Source organism: Carcharhinus amblyrhynchos, unplaced genomic scaffold (assembly GCF_965287045.1).
Source record: "Carcharhinus amblyrhynchos unplaced genomic scaffold, sCarAmb.v2.hapA scaffold_402, whole genome shotgun sequence".
NCBI classification, from domain to species: domain Eukaryota; kingdom Metazoa; phylum Chordata; class Chondrichthyes; order Carcharhiniformes; family Carcharhinidae; genus Carcharhinus; species Carcharhinus amblyrhynchos.
Genome location: NW_027650142.1, coordinates 52,454 through 68,620, shown reverse-complemented (window position 1 = coordinate 68,620; position 16,167 = coordinate 52,454). Strand labels below are relative to the sequence as shown.

The following is a 16,167-nucleotide window of genomic DNA, read 5'->3' as shown; positions in this document are numbered from 1 at the left end:
ACTGTGCAGAAGGAGGCCATTTGGCCCATCGAGCCCATTTGGAGCAACCAGGAGGGCTTCTTGAAACAGTATATAGATAGTCCAACTAAGGAAGGGGCCATACAGGACCTGGTATTGGGGAATGAGCCCGGCCAGTAAGCTTTAAGATACTGATGGATAAAGATAAGTGTAGTCCTCAAGTGAAGGTGTTAAACTGGGGGAAGGTTAATTACAACAATATTAGGCAGCAACTGAAGAATGGAGATTGGGGGCAGATGTTTGAGGGCAAATCAACATCTGGCATGTGGGAGGCTTTCAAGTGTAAGTTGATAGGGATTCAGGACCGGCACTTTCCTGTAAGGATGAAGGATAAGTATGACAAATTTTGGGAACCTTGGATAACGAGAGATATTGTGAGCCTAGTCAAAAAGATAAAGGAAGCATTTGTCAAAGCTAGGAGGCTGGGAACACACGAACCAAGTGTGGAATACAAGGAAAGTAGAAAGAAACTTCAGCAAGGAGTAAGGAGGGCTAAAAGGAATCATGAAAAATCATTGGCCAACAGGATTAAGGAAAATCCCAAGGCTTTTTATCCATATATAAAGAGCAAAAGGGTAGCCAGGGAGAGGTTTGGCCCGCTCAAGGACAGGGGAGGGAATCTATGTGTGGAGCCAGAGGAAATAGGTGCAGTATTAAATAAGTACTTTGCATCAGTATTCACCAAAGAGAAGGACTTAGTGGATGATGAGTCTGGGAAAGGGTGTGCAGATAGATTGAGTCATGTTGAGATCAAAAAGGAGGAGGTTTGGTGTTCTTGAGAAACATCAAGATAGACAAGTCCCCAGAACCTGATGGGATATACCCCAGAATACTGAGAGAGGCAAGGGAGGAAATTGCTGGGGCTTTGAGAGAAATCTTTGTATCCTCACTGGCTACAGGGGTGGGCACAGTGAGAAGTCTCACAACACCAGGTTAAAGTCCAACAGGTTTATTTGATAGTAAACGCCACTAGCTTTCGGAACGCTGCTCCTTCGTCCGGTGAGTGGAGAGTTCTGTTCAGAAACTCATCACTTACCTGACGAAGGAACAACGTTCCGAAAGCTTGTGGCATTTACTATCAAATAAACCTGTTGGACTTTAACCTGGTGTTGTGAGACTTCTTACTGTGTTTACCCCAGTCCAACACCGGCATCTCCACATCGGGACTACAGGGGAGGTCCCAGAGGATTGGAGAATAGCCAATGTTGTTCCTTTGTTTAAGAAGGGTAGCAAGAATAATCCAGGTAATTACAGGCCAGTGAGCCTTACATCAGTGGGAGGGAAATTATTGGAGGGGATTCTTCGAGACAGGATTTATTCCCACTTGGAAATAAGTGGACGTGTTAGCAAGATGCAACATGGTTTTGTGAGGGGGAGGTCATGTCTCACTAACTTGATCGAGTTTTTGGAGGCAGTGATGAAGATGATTGATGAGGGTAGGGCAGTGGATGTTGTCTACATGGACATCAGTAAGGCCTTTGACAAGGTCCCTCATGGCAGACTGGTGCAGAAGGTGAAGTCACATGGGATCAGAGGTCAACTAGCAAGGTGGATACAAAACTGGCTTGGTCAAAGAAGACAGAGGGTAGCAGTGGAAGGGTGTGTTTCTGAATGGAGGGCTGTGACAAGTGGCGTTCCTCAGGGATCAGTGCTGGGACCTTTGCTGTTTGTAATGTATATAAATGATTTGGAGGAAAATGTAACTGGTTTGATTAAAAGGTTTATGGATGGCACAAAGGTTGGTGGATTTGTGGAGAGCGATAAGGACTGTCAGAGGATACAGCAGGATATAGATAGATTGGAGGCTTGGGCGGAGAGATGGCAGATGGAGTTTAATCTGGACAAACGTGAGGTAATGAATTTTGGAAGGTCTAATACAGATAGGAAATATACAGTAAATCGCAGAATATTGATAGACAGAGGGATCTGGGTGTACAGGTACACAGGTCACTGAAAGTGGCAATGCAAGTGGAGAAGGTAGTCAAGAAGGCATACGGCATGCTTGCCTTCATCAGCCGGGGCATTGAGATTAAACATTGGCAAGTCATGTGGCAGCTTTATAGAATCTTAGTTAGACCACACTTGGAATATAGTGTTCAATTCTGGTCGTCACACTACCAGAAGGATGTGGAGGCTTTGGGGAGGGTACAGAAAAGATTTACCAGGATGTTGCCCTGGTCTGGAGGGCATTAGCTATGAGGAGAGGTTGGAGAAACTTGGTTTGTTCTCACTGGAGCGATGGAGGTTGAGGGGAGACCTGATAGAAGCCTACAAGATTATGAGGGGCACGGACAGAGTGGATAGTCAGAAGCTTTTTCCCAGGGTGGGAGTGTCAATTCCTTGGGGGCACAGGTTTAAGGTGCGAGGGACAAGGTTTAAAAGAGATGTACGAGGCAGATTTTTTACACAGAGGGTGGTGGGTGCCTGGAACTCGCTGCCGGGGGGAGGGAGTGGAAGCAGTGAGTTTTAAGGAGTGTCTTGACAAATCCATGAATACGATGGGAATAGAGGGAGTTTTAGTTCAGTCGGGCAGCATGGTCGGTGCAGGCTTGGAGGGGCCGAAGGGCCTGTCCCTGTGCTGGAATTTTCTTTGTTCTTTGAGTCTGCACCAACCACAATCCCGCCTAGGCCCTATCCCCGTAAACCCAGGTATTTACCCTATCTGATCCCCCTGACACTAAGGGGCAATTTAACATGGCCAATCCTCCCTAACCCGCACATCTTTGGACTATGGGAGGAAACCGGAGCACCCAGAGGAAAGCCATACAGACGTGGGGAGGATGTGCAAACTCCACACAGACAGTGACCCGAGCCGGATCCTAGTGCTTTGAGGCAGCAGTGCTAACCCACGGTGCTACCCTGAATGGAGTGTGGAGCTATCACAGGGCGTTGGTATGCTTTGCTGTGTTTTTAGCCACAACAATTTTCTCTTGTATAACCCCTGAAACATCTCAAGGTGCTGAGCAGGAAGTAACAGTAAACCAAGCCGCACAATGAGATAGTAACTCAGATAGGAGAGGCGATGGCCTAGTGGTATTAACCCAGAAACTCAGCTAATGTTCTGGGGGACCCGGGTTCGAATCCCGCCACGGCAGATGGTGGAATTTGAATTCAATAAAAAATATCTGGGATTAAGAATCTACTGATGGCCCATTGTGGGAAAAACCCATCTGGTTCCCTTTAGGGAAGGAAATCTGCCGTCCTTACCCTGGTCTGGCCTACATGTGACTCCAGAGACACAGCAATGTGGGTGACTCTCAACTGCCCTCCAAGGGGCAACTAGGGATGGGCAATAAATGCTGGCCCAGTCAGTGACACACATTTCCCACATATGAATAACAAAATTCTATCCATACGCTTCAGCTTTTGAATGGCCTTTCTTGTGGGTACTCCATCATTGAACACATAGGAGCCAGTGGGATGGACACAATTTTGGTCACTCGGGGAATTATGGGATATGGGGAGTGAGCAGGAGTCAAAGGTCAAGATTAGCCATGACTGTATTCAATGCCAAAACATTGAATGTATTGAAGAGGCAGGCGGCTGCATATAGCACTGGGGGTGAACGGGATCAAAGGTTATGGGGAGAAAGCAGGATTAGGCTATTGAGTTGGACAATCAGCCATGATGGTGATGAATGGTAGAGCAGGCTGGAAGGGCCGAATGACCTCCTCCTGCTCCTATGTTTCTGAGAACAGACCAGTTGGGCAGTAATGTCCACTCCTGCCCCTACTCCTTCTGCTCTCGTGTTTTGCCTCTTAACCATCTGTGCCTGAAGGAGACCAATCCCAGTTTGTCCAGCCTGTCCTCTTCATCTCCTGGTCCCATTCTAGTCAATCTCCCTCTCCAAAGCCTCAATGTCTTTCCAGGAACCCTGCGCCCAGGATTAGACACTATCCCCCGGTGGGTGTCTCTACTAAGTATTCGAATATGAATAATTATTCAACATAGCCTCGCAACAACTGAAAATAAATATTCTGTATTGTTAACAGTTGGTTGATGAAGGCAAATGAGATGCAAAACAAGATGGAGATGGGAAGTGGGATCAATGAAACCTTTGCCAAGTTCTATGGCAAGCAGGCAAGCAGGGGAAATGATGGTTTTAGTGTTATTGACGCTGCAATAGTAATCCAGAGACCCAGCGTATTGCTTTGGGGACCTGGGTTCCAATCCCTCCAATGCGGAAAGAGGCCATTCAGCCCATCAGACCTGCACTGACAACAATCCCGCCAAGGCCCTATCCCCGTAACCCCAATAATCTCCCTGTAACTGAGGGGCAATTGAGCATGGCCAATCAACTTAACCTGCACATTGTGTGGACTTTGGGAGGAAACTGGAGGAAACCTATGCAAATGTGTAGATTAGGATGGATTGGCCATGCTAGGTTTCCCCTTAGTGTCCAAAGATGTGTGGCTTAGGTGGATTGGCCATGCTAAATTGTCCCTTAGTGTCCAAAGATGTGCAGGTTAGGTGGATTGGCCATGCTAAATTGTCCCTTAGTGTCCAAAGATGTGCAGGTTAGGTGGATTGGCCATGCTAAATTGTGGTATGCTTAGTATCCTGGCATGCGTAGGTTAGAGGGATTAGTGGGGTAAATATGTAGGGTTAAGGAATAGGGCCTGGGGTGGGAATGTTGTCGGTGCAGACTCAATGGGCCGAATGGCTTCCTTCTGCACTGTAGGGATTCTATGATTTCCATTGAAGGGTGTGCCTTCCACTGTCTGTATTCCTTCCTCAAACTGAGGCACCCCCCTCTCACCCCCCTCTCAAGAGCGGCCTCGACGACCGAGCCTTTATCCTTTTCCTGGTTCCCTGTCTCATTATCTGAAGTGATGATGCAGGCTCTGAATCTGAGCACTTTTGCACGGTTTGCTTTTTCGTAAAGAGTATTTTGCTCCCCGGCCCGGAGTTGTGTTGGAGTTGGTTTCGGGATAGGGTAAAGCGGGGTAGGGTGACCGAGGAGAGACGTGAGGATGGGTTATGGCCTCTCCGATGGGGCGAGATGACGAGAGGGAAACCAACCGCCCTCCATCTGGAGGGTGAAGTGCACCCGGCCCCAGGGCACAGATTGCCTCACCCAGGCTGGATTCCTCACCGCTGAGATTACTCGTTCCAACAGCACTAACCCGATCTCAATCTCACAAACAAGGTGCTCAGGAAATTGCAGATATATATTTTTTTAACCCTCTTCTGCCCAGGCTCTCTCAATCTCTCTGGGGCTGTTGCCATCTTCCCAATTTCACAACAACCCACCCCACCCCTCCCCTCACCACCACCATCCAGCCATCAATCTACAAGTGTCTAATTCCACCCAAGACAGTTTCAAGTGTTCCTCTCTGACGAAGGGTCATCCAGACTGGAAACATTAGCTGTATTCTCTCTCCATAGATGCTGTCAGACCCGCTGAGATTTTCCAGCATTTGACACGTGTGCGGCATCACAGGAGTGTAATTTTTTTTTATTCATTCATGGGGACGTGGGCATCGCTGGCTGGGTCAGGATCTATTGCCCATCCCAAGTTAGTTGATTGATTTGTTGATTTATTATTGTCACATGTATTAACCTCTACACTGTCCCCATCAAACACTCCCAGGACAGGTACAGCACGGGGTTAGATACAGAGTAAAGCTCCCTCTACACTGTCCCCCCATCAAACACTCCCAGGACAGGTACAGCACGGGGTTAGATACAGAGTAACATAAGAACATAAGAAATAGGAGCAGGAGTAGGCCATCTAGCCCTTCGAGCCTGCCCCGCCATTCAATAAGATCATGGCTGATGTGAAGTGGATCAGTTCCACTTTCCTGCTTTCTCCCCATAACCCTCCCTTGTCTATCAGAAACCTATCTACCCGTGACTTAAATATATTCAGTGAGGCAGCCTCCACCACTTCAACGGGCTGAGAATTCCCGAGATTCACCACCCTTTGAGTGAAGAAGTTCTTCCTCAACTCCGATCTAAACTGCACCCCCCCTTATCTTGAGGCTGTGCCCCCTAGTCCTACTGTCCTTTGAGCGGGAAGAATCTCTCTACCTCTATCCTATCCATCCCCTTCATTATCTTATACGTCTCTATACGATCCCCCCTCATCCTTCTAAACTCCAACGAGTACAGACCCAGTCTATTCAATCTCTCCTCATAAGCTAACCCCCTCATCTCCGGTATCAGCCTATTGAACCTCCTCTGCACCCCCTCCAAGACCAAAATATCCTTGCGCAAATAAGGGGACCAAAACTGCACACAGTAAAGCTCCCTCTTCGAAATGCCAGATGATGTTCAGGTTATGATGCTATCTGTGTCTATTGAATCTCACTGTGTGTGTGCGGCATTGTTTGTGAAACACTTTGGGACATCAGGGTGTTGTGAAAGTCTTTATTATTTGACCGTGAGCCTTTCAAATGTGAGGAACTAGACAGCTAACAATCTGATACCTCTGCATGTGTATGCCTGTGCGTGCCCAAGTAGCATGTCTCTTCCCCAACTGAATGTTATCATCAAAATGATTCTAAGAGTCTTCAGAAGCTTCCGGGATGTATCATGCACTTATCTAGCAGCACTGAGCAGGTCAGGCTGAGGCAAAGCCTGCACCTGCCCTGCAAACCAGAAAGACAGCATTCCTTCACGGATAGTCACTACCAGGCCTGAGGCCTAGGCTCCTCCTGGGAACAACCTGGACCCTGTGTGCTGTGTACGAGCCTGAATATTACAGCAGATCGGAACAGCAATACATACTGTCCAGAGCCCCAGTGTTACACAGTGACAGCCCCATCCCCACCAGTACTGTACCCCAGTGTTATACAGTGACAGCCCCGTCCCCACCAGTACTGTACCCCAGTGTTATACAGTGACAGACCTGCCCCCACCAGTACTGTACCCCAGTGTTATACAGTGACAGCCCCGTCCCCACCAGTACTGTACCCCAGTGTTATACAGTGACAGCCCCGTCCCCACCAGTACTGTACCCCAGTGTTATACAGCGACAGACCCTTCCCCACCAGTACTGTACCCCAGTGTTATACAGTGACAGACCCGTCCCCACCAGTACTGTACCCCAGTGTTATACAGTGACAGACCCGTCCCCACCAGTACTGTACCCCAGTGTTATACAGCGACAGACCCGTCCCCACCAGTGCTGTACCCCAGTGTTATACAGCGACAGACCCGTCCCCACCAGTACTGTACCCCAGTGTTATACAGCGACAGACCCGTCCCCACCAGTACTGTACCCCAGTGTTATACAGCGACAGACCCGTCCCCACCAGTACTGTACCCCAGTGTTATACAGCGACAGACCCGTCCCCACCAGTACTGTACCCCAGTGTTATACAGCGACAGACCCGTCCCCACCAGTACTGTACCCCAGTGTTATACAGCGACAGACCCGTCCCCACCAGTACTGTACCCCAGTGTTATACAGCGACAGACCCGTCCCCACCAGTACTGTACCCCAGTGTTATACAGCGACAGACCCGTCCCCACCAGTACTGTACCCCAGTGTTATACAGTGATGCTAAATTGCCCCTTAGTGTCCAAAGGTGTGTAAGTTAGGGTGGATTGGCCATGTTAAATTGCCCCTCAGTGCCAGGGGGATCAGCAGGGTAGATTGTGCAGTTACTGGGTTAGGGCCTGGGTGGGATTGTTGTTGGTGCAGATTCTTAATTTTCTCGTCTGAAATGGGCTGAGTGAGTCACTCCGTCAAGGGGCAATTAGGAATGGTGACACCTGCTGACCTTGCCAGCGATGCCACAATCCCATCAACTGATAGAAAATTCCCGAACCTACCTGTGAGAAATCTTTCAGATTAGACAATGAAGCAAGGCTTCATTGGTGGGTGTAACAATTCTCATCAGCTTCACTTCAAAGAACAAGGACCTTCTCCCCCCACCCTTCAGAAATCAATCCCTCACTGACAAGACTCCACCGCAGATTATCCAGTTATTATCATTGTGTGTGGGATCTTGCAATGCACAACATGAATGCTACATTTCATATCTTGCAAGAGTGACTGTACATCATGTTACATACATGCCCAGGACAGGTACAGCACGGGGTTAGATACAGAGTAAAGCTCCCTCTACACTGTCCCCCCATCAAACACTCCCAGGACAGGTACAGCATGGGGTTAGATACAGAGTAAAGCTCCCTCTACATATCCCCCATCAAACACTAAGGAGTAATTTAGCATGGCCAATCCACTTAACCTGCACATTTTCCAATGACTGGACTTTTATCCAAGATATTATAACTCAGGGGCCCTTCATAATTAGCCTAGTCACTCCCACTCAGATTATAAATAGTGGCAGGGGAAATCAGCCAGGGTTCCTGCTCCTGATCACTGTCCAGTGATCCCTGGGTTAGAGAGAGAGGGGGGAAATCAGCCAGGGTTCCTGCTCCTGATCACTGTCCAGTGATCCCTGGGTTAGAGAGAGAGGGGGGAAATCAGCCGGAGTTCCTGCTCCTGATCACTGTCCAGTGATCCCTGGGTTAGAGAGAGAGAGGGGAAATCAGCCAGGGTTCCTGCTCCTGATCACTGTCCAGTGATCCCTGGGTTAGAGAGAGAGAGGGGAAATCAGCCAGGGTTCCTGCTCCTGATCACTGTCCAGTGATCCCTGGGTTAGAGAGAGAGAGGGGAAATCAGCCAGGGCTCCTGCTCCTGATCACTGTCCAGTGATCCCTGGGTTAGAGAGAGAGAGGGGAAATCAGCCAGGGTTCCTGCCCCTGATCACTGTCCAGTGATCCCTGGGTTAGAGAGAGAGGGGGGAAATCAGCCAGGGTTCCTGCCCCTGATCACTGTCCAGTGATCCCTGGGTTACAGAGAGAGAGGGGAAATCAGCCAGGGTTCCTGCTCCTGATCACTGTCCAGTGATCCCTGGGTTAGAGAGAGAGGGGGGAAATCAGCCAGGGTTCCTGCCCCTGATCACTGTCCAGTGATCCCTCGGTTAGAGAGAGAGAGGGGAAATCAGCCAGGGTTCCTGTTCCTGATCACTTTCCAGTGATCCCTGGGTTAGAGAGAGAGAGGGGAAATCAGCCAGGGTTCCTGCCCCTGATCACTTTCCAGTGATCCCTGGGTTAGAGAGAGAGAGAGAGAGAGAGGGGAAATCAGCCAGAGTTCCTGCTCCTGATCACTGTCCAGTGATCTCTGGGTTAGAGAGAGAGAGAGGGGAAATCAGCCAGGGTTCCTGCTCCTGATCACTGTCCAGTGATCCCTGGGTTAGAGAGAGAGAGGGGAAATCAGCCAGGGTTCCTGCTCCTGATCACTGCCCAGTGATCCCTGGGTCACAGAGAGTGGGTGACTCAGGGATTGGGTAACTTTTAGCCAAGGCCAAGTCTCACCCCTTTGTCAAGTGTTTGAAAAGTTGAGTAGCAAGTTAGACAAACCCTCAGAGACTCACCCCAGTGCAGGAAAGTGGCGATGTTGGAGTCTTTGCGCAGCGGAGAGCTGCTGAACTCATAGTGGAGGCACACGAGGAGGTCCAGTAGAGTCTCTACACTCAGGCTGCCTTCCAGTTCCCTTTGCCCAGGTTCTCCCCTCGCCATCAGCCGCTCCAGTTGCTGCAGCCTCTCCTCTGCAGACATCGTCCTTCCTCCCTATCTGCTGCTGCTCCTCTGGCTGTTTCTGTGTCTACCTCCTTGTCTCTGTCTGTCTGTCCCTGTCCCCCCCCCAACCAGACCTTTCTGTCTGTGTGTCCCAGCTCTATGACTGTCACACTCTCTCTCCCTCTCTACCTGTCTGTCCCTCCTGGATGTTTCAAGTGTTCACCTCCATATGTCTGTCTCTCTCCCTCCTAACCAGACCGTTCTGTCTGTCTTGTACCAGCTCTGACTGTCTCACACTCTCTCTCTCGTCTCTCTGTCCCTCCCTTCTCTCACACTCACCTGAGGCTTCTCGCTGTCAAAGCCATGATCCAATCACAGAGCTGCAGCTACAGGTAAATAAACAGTTGGCTCTCTCTCTCCCTCTCTCTCCTGAAAGCTGTAAGTATTTCTGATTCATTCATCTACTTGCCTGTGGTTGCCCTGGACCCTGGCCCTCACTCGGGTACGAGTTTTGATTTGATTTATTATTGTCATGTGTATTAGTGAAAAGTATTGTTTCTTGCGCACTACACAGACAAAGCATACCATTCATAGAGAAGGAAAGGAGAGGGTGCAGAATGTAGTCATAGCTAGGGTGTAGAGAAAGGTCAACTTAATGTGAGGTAGGTCCATTCAAAAGTCTGACAGCAGCAGGGAAGAAGCTGTTCTTGAGTCGGTCGGTACGTGACCTCAGACTTTTGTATCTTTTTCCCGATGGAAGAAGGTGGAAGAGAGAATGTCCGGGGTGTGTGGGGTCCTTAATTATGCTGGCTGCTTTTCCCGAGGCAGCGGGAAGTGTAGACAGAGTCAATGGATGGGAGGCTGGTTTGTGTGATGGATAGGGCTACATTCACGAGCTTTTGTAGTTCCTTGTGGTCTTGGGCAGAGCAGGAGCCCAGACCGAGCTGTGATACAACCAGAAAGAATGCTTTCTATGGGGCATCTGTAAAAGTTGGTGAGAGTCGTAGCGGACATGCCAAATTTCCTTAGTCTTCTGAGAAAGTAGAGGCGTTGGTGGGGCTTTCTTAACTATAGTGTCGGCGTGGGGGGGACCAGGACAGGTTGTTAGTGATCTGGACACCTATAAACTTGAAGCTCTTGACCGTTTCTACTTCGTCCCCATTGATGTAGACAGGGGCATATCTTCCACTATACTTCCTGAAGTCGATGACTATCTCCTTCATTTTGTTGTCATTGAGACATTGAGCCTTGGGCACTGGCACTCACTGTGGTGCAGTTGCCCTAGGCTTGCCCTCACTGGGATACAGATGCCAAGGCTCTCACTGGGATGCAGATGCCCTGGGCCCTGGACACTGGCTGTCATTCCCCCTCATCCTTCTAATCTCCATATGATTATCTTCCTTCTATCTTCCTCAAACGACAAGCTTTTCATTCCTGGGCCCGTTCTTGTGAACCTCCTCAGGACCCTTTCCAAGGCCGGCACATCCTTCCTTAGATATGGAGCTCAAAACTGCTCACAATGCTCCAAATAGGGTCTGACCAGAGCCTTATACAGCCTCAGCAGTCCATCCCTGCTCTTGTATTCTAGCCCTCTCGCCATGAATGCTAACATTGCATTTGCCTTCCTACCTGCTGACTGAACCTGCGCGTTAACCTGAAGAGAATCTTGAACCAGGACTCCCAAATCCCTTTGTGATTCAGCTTTCCAAAGCCTTTCCCCATTTAGAGAATGAGAAGGAGCTGAACACCTTGGTTTCATTGGTTAGAACGTTGAATACAAGAGTTGTGACGTCTTGTTGAAGTTGTACAAGACATTGGTAAGGCCACACTTGGAATACTGTGTACAGTTCTGGTCACCCTATTATAGAAAGGATATTATTAAACTAGAAAAGAGTGCAGAAAAGATTTATTAGGATGCTACTGGGACTTGATGGATTGAGTTATAAGGAGAGGCTGGATAGACTGGAACTTTTCTCTGTGGAGCGTAGGAGGCTGAGGGGTGATCTTATAGAGGTCTATAAAATAATGAGGGGCACAGATCAGCTAGATAGTCAATATCTTTTCCCCAAAGGTCAGGGAACAGCTTCTTCCCTGCTGCTGTCAGACTTTTGAATGGACCTACCTCACATTAAGTTTATCTTTCTCTACACCCTCACTGTGACTGTAACACTACATTCTGCACCCTCTCCTTCCCTTCTCTATGAACGGTATGCTTTGTCTGTACAGCACACGAGTAACAATACTTTTCACTGCATCCCAGTGCATGTGACAATAATAATCAAATTAGTTAACCAGCACCCCCTGGTGCACAGCTTGGGCCATGTCCTCAGGAACATAGAAGTAAAGTTTTAATGTTTACTTACTTTTGCCACAAGTAGGCATATATTAACACTGCAATGAAGTTACTGTGAAAATCACCCAGCTGCCAAACTCCAGCACCTGTTCGGATTACACTGAGGGAGAATTTAGCACCTAACCAGCAAGTCTTTCGGATTGTGGGAGGAAACTGGAGCACCCGGAGGAAACCCACGCAGACACAGGGAGAACGTGCAGAGTCCACACAGACAGTGACCCAAGCAGGGAATCGAACCCAGGTCCCTGGCATTGCGAGACCAGGGATCCTAAGGGGCAACTTACCATAGCCAATCCACCTAGCCCACACATCTTTGGAATCTAAGAGGCAATTTAGCGGGGAGAGAAAGACAGTGGCACAGTGGGTTAGCACCGCTGCCGCAGTGCCAGGGTTTGATTCCTGGTTTGGGTCAGTGTGTGTGTGGAGTCTGCACATTCACTCCATGTCTGCATGGGTTCCTTGGGTGCTCTGGTTTCCTCCCACAGTCCAAAAATGTTTGGAGTTTAGTTTCATTGGTCAGAACATTGAATACAGGAGTTGGGACGTCTTGTTGAAGTTGTACAAGACGTTGGTAAGGCCACACTTGGAATACTGTGCACAATTCTGGTCACCCTATTACAGAAAGGATATTATTAAACTAAAAAGAGTGTAGAAAAGATTTACTAGGATGCTACTGGGATTGATGGATTGAGTTATAAGGAGAGGCTGGATAGACTGGGACTTTTTTCTCTGGAGTGTAGGAGGCTGAGGGATGATCTTATAGAGGTCTATAAAATAATGAGGGGCACAGATCAGCTAGATAATCAATATCTTTTCCCAAAGGTAGGGGAGTCTAAAACAAGAGGGCAGAGGTTTAAGGTGAGAGGGGAGAGATACAAAAGGGTCCAGAGGGGCAATTTTTTCACACAGAGGGTGGTGAGTGTCTGGAACAAGCTGCCAGAGGTAGTAGTAGAGGCGGGTACAATTTTGTCTTTTAAAAAGCATTTAGACAGTTACACGGGTAAGATGGATATAGAGGGATATGGGCCAAATGTGGGCAATTGGGGTTAGTTTATGGCTTTAAAAAAAGGGCAGCACAGGCAAGTTGGCCTGAAGGGCCTGTTTCCATGCTGTAAACCTCTATGACTCACTCTGTGTGCGGTTTAGGTGGATTAGTTATGTTAAATTGCCCTGAATGTCAGGGGGATTAGCAGGGTAAATATGAGATGTTACGGGGATAGGGCCTGGGTGGGATTGTGGTCGGTGCAGGATTGATGGGCTGAATGGCCTCCTTCTGCACTGTAAGGATTCTATTCAATGATTTGTCCTTTTGGGTGATGTCTACAAACAGCAGCAAGGTACAGCAGGCAGTAAAGGTGGCAAATTGTCTGTTGGCCTTCAGAGCGAGAGGATTTGAGTATTGGGATAGGGATGTTTTGCTGCAGTTGTACAGAGCGTTGGTGAGACCACACCTGGAGTATTGTGGACAGTTTTGATCTCCTTATCTGAGGAAGGATGTCCTTGCTATAGAGGGAGCACAGCGAGGGTTTACCAGGCTGATTCCTGGGATGGCAGGTCTGTCATATGAGGAGAGACTGAGTGGGTTCGGATTATATTCACTGGAGTTTAGAAGAGTGAGAGGGGATCTGATAGAAACTTATAAAATTCTAACAGGGTCAGACAGGGTAGATTCAGAAAGAATGTTCCCCATGGTGGGGGGAGTCCAGAACTAGGGGGTCACAGTCTGAGGATTCGGGGTAAACCTTTTAGAACTGAGGTGAGGGGAAATTTCTTCACCCAGAGAGTGGTGAAATTCACTCCCACAGAAAGTAGTTGAGGCCAAAATGTTGTGTGATTTTAGGAAGGAATTAGATGTCGCTCTTGGGGCGAAAGGGATCGAGGGGGGAAGGGGGGGAATCAAGATATTGAATTTGATAGTCAGACATGATCATAATTTTGGGTGTCACAGTGGTTCCCACTGCTGGCTCACAGCACCAGGGTCCCAGGTTCAATTTCAGCCTTGGGTCACTCTGTGCAGAGTCTGCACATTCTCCCCGTGTCTGCATGGGTTTCCTCCAGGTGCTCCAGTTTCCTCCCACTCTAAAGATGTGTGGGTTAAGTGGATTGGCTATGCTAAATTGCCCCTTAGTGTCAGGGGAGACTAGAGGGGTAAAAATGTGGGATTGCTTATGGGGGATAGGGCCTGGGTGGGATTGTTGGTGGTGCAGGCTCGATAGACCGAAGGGCCTCCTTGTGCACTGCAGCAATTCTATAATGAATGGTGGGTCAGGTCCAAGGGGCCGAATGGCCTACTCCTGCTTCTAGTTTCTATGTTGTGAGTCCTTGACCACCTTATTGGCCCCCACACTGGCTGCAATGTATTCTTCTTACCGCAGGGGGCAGTGCCTTCCAACAAACACAAGTTTCCGAGGACAGTGTCCCCTGTAGGCCTGTTCCCAGCTGCCTCCCGCCCCGGGGAGAGGGTGCTGAAGCTTTTGGATGGGGCAATTTAATTGCCCTATTCAACCCCCATCTCTCCCCAAATCTCTGAACATGCTCCATGCGGACTGACAGAGCCTCAGACCCAGCATGCCTCTTCCTGTCTCTCTCCCCTCTCCCCAGTCGCCAGTGTAAGACTCAAACACAGCACGAGGAGGCCACTCGGCCCACTGCACTGATGCCAGCTCTCTGACAGAGGGAGGCAGTGTCATTATCACTAGGCTAGTAATCCAGAGACCCAGGGTAAGGTTCTAACAACCTGGGCTTGAACAGCATATGTATTTTTAAAAGAAATCTAGAATTAAAGGTCTAAGGGGTGACCACAAACACTATCAATTATTGTAAAACCCATCTGGGTTTACTAATGTCCCCTTTTAGAGAAGGGGATCTGCTGTCCTTACTCCTGGTCTGGCCTACAGGATGTTATTAAACTAGAAAGAGTGCAGAAAAGATTTACTAGGATGCTACTGGGACTTGATGGTTTGGAGTTATAAGGAGAGGCTGGATAGTCTGGGACTTTTTTCTCTGGAGTGTAGGAGGCTGAGGGGTGATCCTATAGAGGTCTATAAAATAATGAGGGGCACAGATCAGCTAGATAGTCAATATCTTTTCCCAAAGGTAGGGGAGTCTAAAACTAGAGGGCAGAGGTTTAAGGTGAAAGGGGAGAGATACAAAAGGGTCCAGAGGGGCAATTTTTTCACACAGAGGGTGGTGAGTGTCTGGAACGAACTGCCAGAGGTAGTAGTAGAGGTGGGTACAATTTTGTCTTTTGAAAAGCATTTAGACAGTTACACGGGTAAGATGGGTATAGAGGGATGTGGGCAAGTGGGATTAGCTTAGGGGTTCCTTAAAAAAAATAAGGGTGGCATGGACAAGTTGGGCCAAAGGGCCTGTTTCCATGCTGTAAACCCCTCTGACTCTATGACATATAACCCCCCTCCACAGATACAGCAATGTGGGGTTGACTCTGCCTTCCTCTGAAATGGGCCAAGTGAGACACTCCGATCAAAGGGCAATTAGGGATGGCCTCACGCGTGACTGCCACATCTCAAAAATAAAAGGCATACCTCTATACACCATGTCTCCAGATCCTTTTTAAATTAGACCAGTATTTATTGTCCAGCTTTAATTGCCCTCAAACTGAGCAACATTTCAGAGGGGTGTTGAAAATCACAGGGTGGCACAGCGGACGCTGTGAGACAGCAGCGCTAACCATTAACTCTGTCTGCACTTCCCGCTGCCTCGGGAAAAGCAGCCAGCATAATTAAGGACCCCACACACCCCGGACATTCCCTCTTCCCTTCTTTCGTCAGGAAAAAGATGCAAAAGTCTGAGATCAAGTACCAACCAACTCAAGAACAGCTTCTTCCCTGCTGCTGTCAGACTTTTGAATGGACCTACCTCACATTAAGCTGATCTTTCTCTACACCCTCGCTGTGACTGTAACACTACATTCTGCACCCTCTCCTTTCCTTCTCTATGAATGGTATACTTTGTGTAGTGTGCAAGAAACAATACTTTTCACTGTACGTGAACGCATATGACAATAATAAATCAAATCAATGGAGCGTGGTTTCGATTCCTGGCCTTGGGTCACTATCTGTACAAGTTCTCCCCGTGTCTGCGTGGGTTTCTTCCCATAATCCGAAAGGTGAGAGTTACACGGATTGCCCTTACTGTCTGGGATGTGTAGGTTAGAGGGATTAGCGGGGCAGACATGTGGGGTGACAGGGATAGGGTCTGGGAGGGATTGCTAGGCCAAATAGTCTCCTTCTGCACTG

The 16,167-nt window shown here is 48.6% G+C and overlaps 1 protein-coding gene across 2 annotated transcripts in view; it reads right to left on the bottom strand.

Annotated features, from left to right (window-relative positions):
* Positions 1-9,855, bottom strand: part of LOC145339320 (serine/threonine-protein kinase MRCK alpha-like) — an 82,412-nt gene extending 72,557 nt beyond the window's left edge. For both annotated transcript variants that reach the window (XM_080183746.1, XM_080183747.1), the window contains exon 1: positions 9,411-9,855. In XM_080183746.1, coding sequence (XP_080039872.1) covers positions 9,411-9,594 — 184 coding nt within the window. In that variant the 5' untranslated portion in view covers positions 9,595-9,855. The remainder of the gene's footprint in view (positions 1-9,410) is intronic.
* Positions 9,856-16,167: the final 6,312 nt, after the last annotated feature.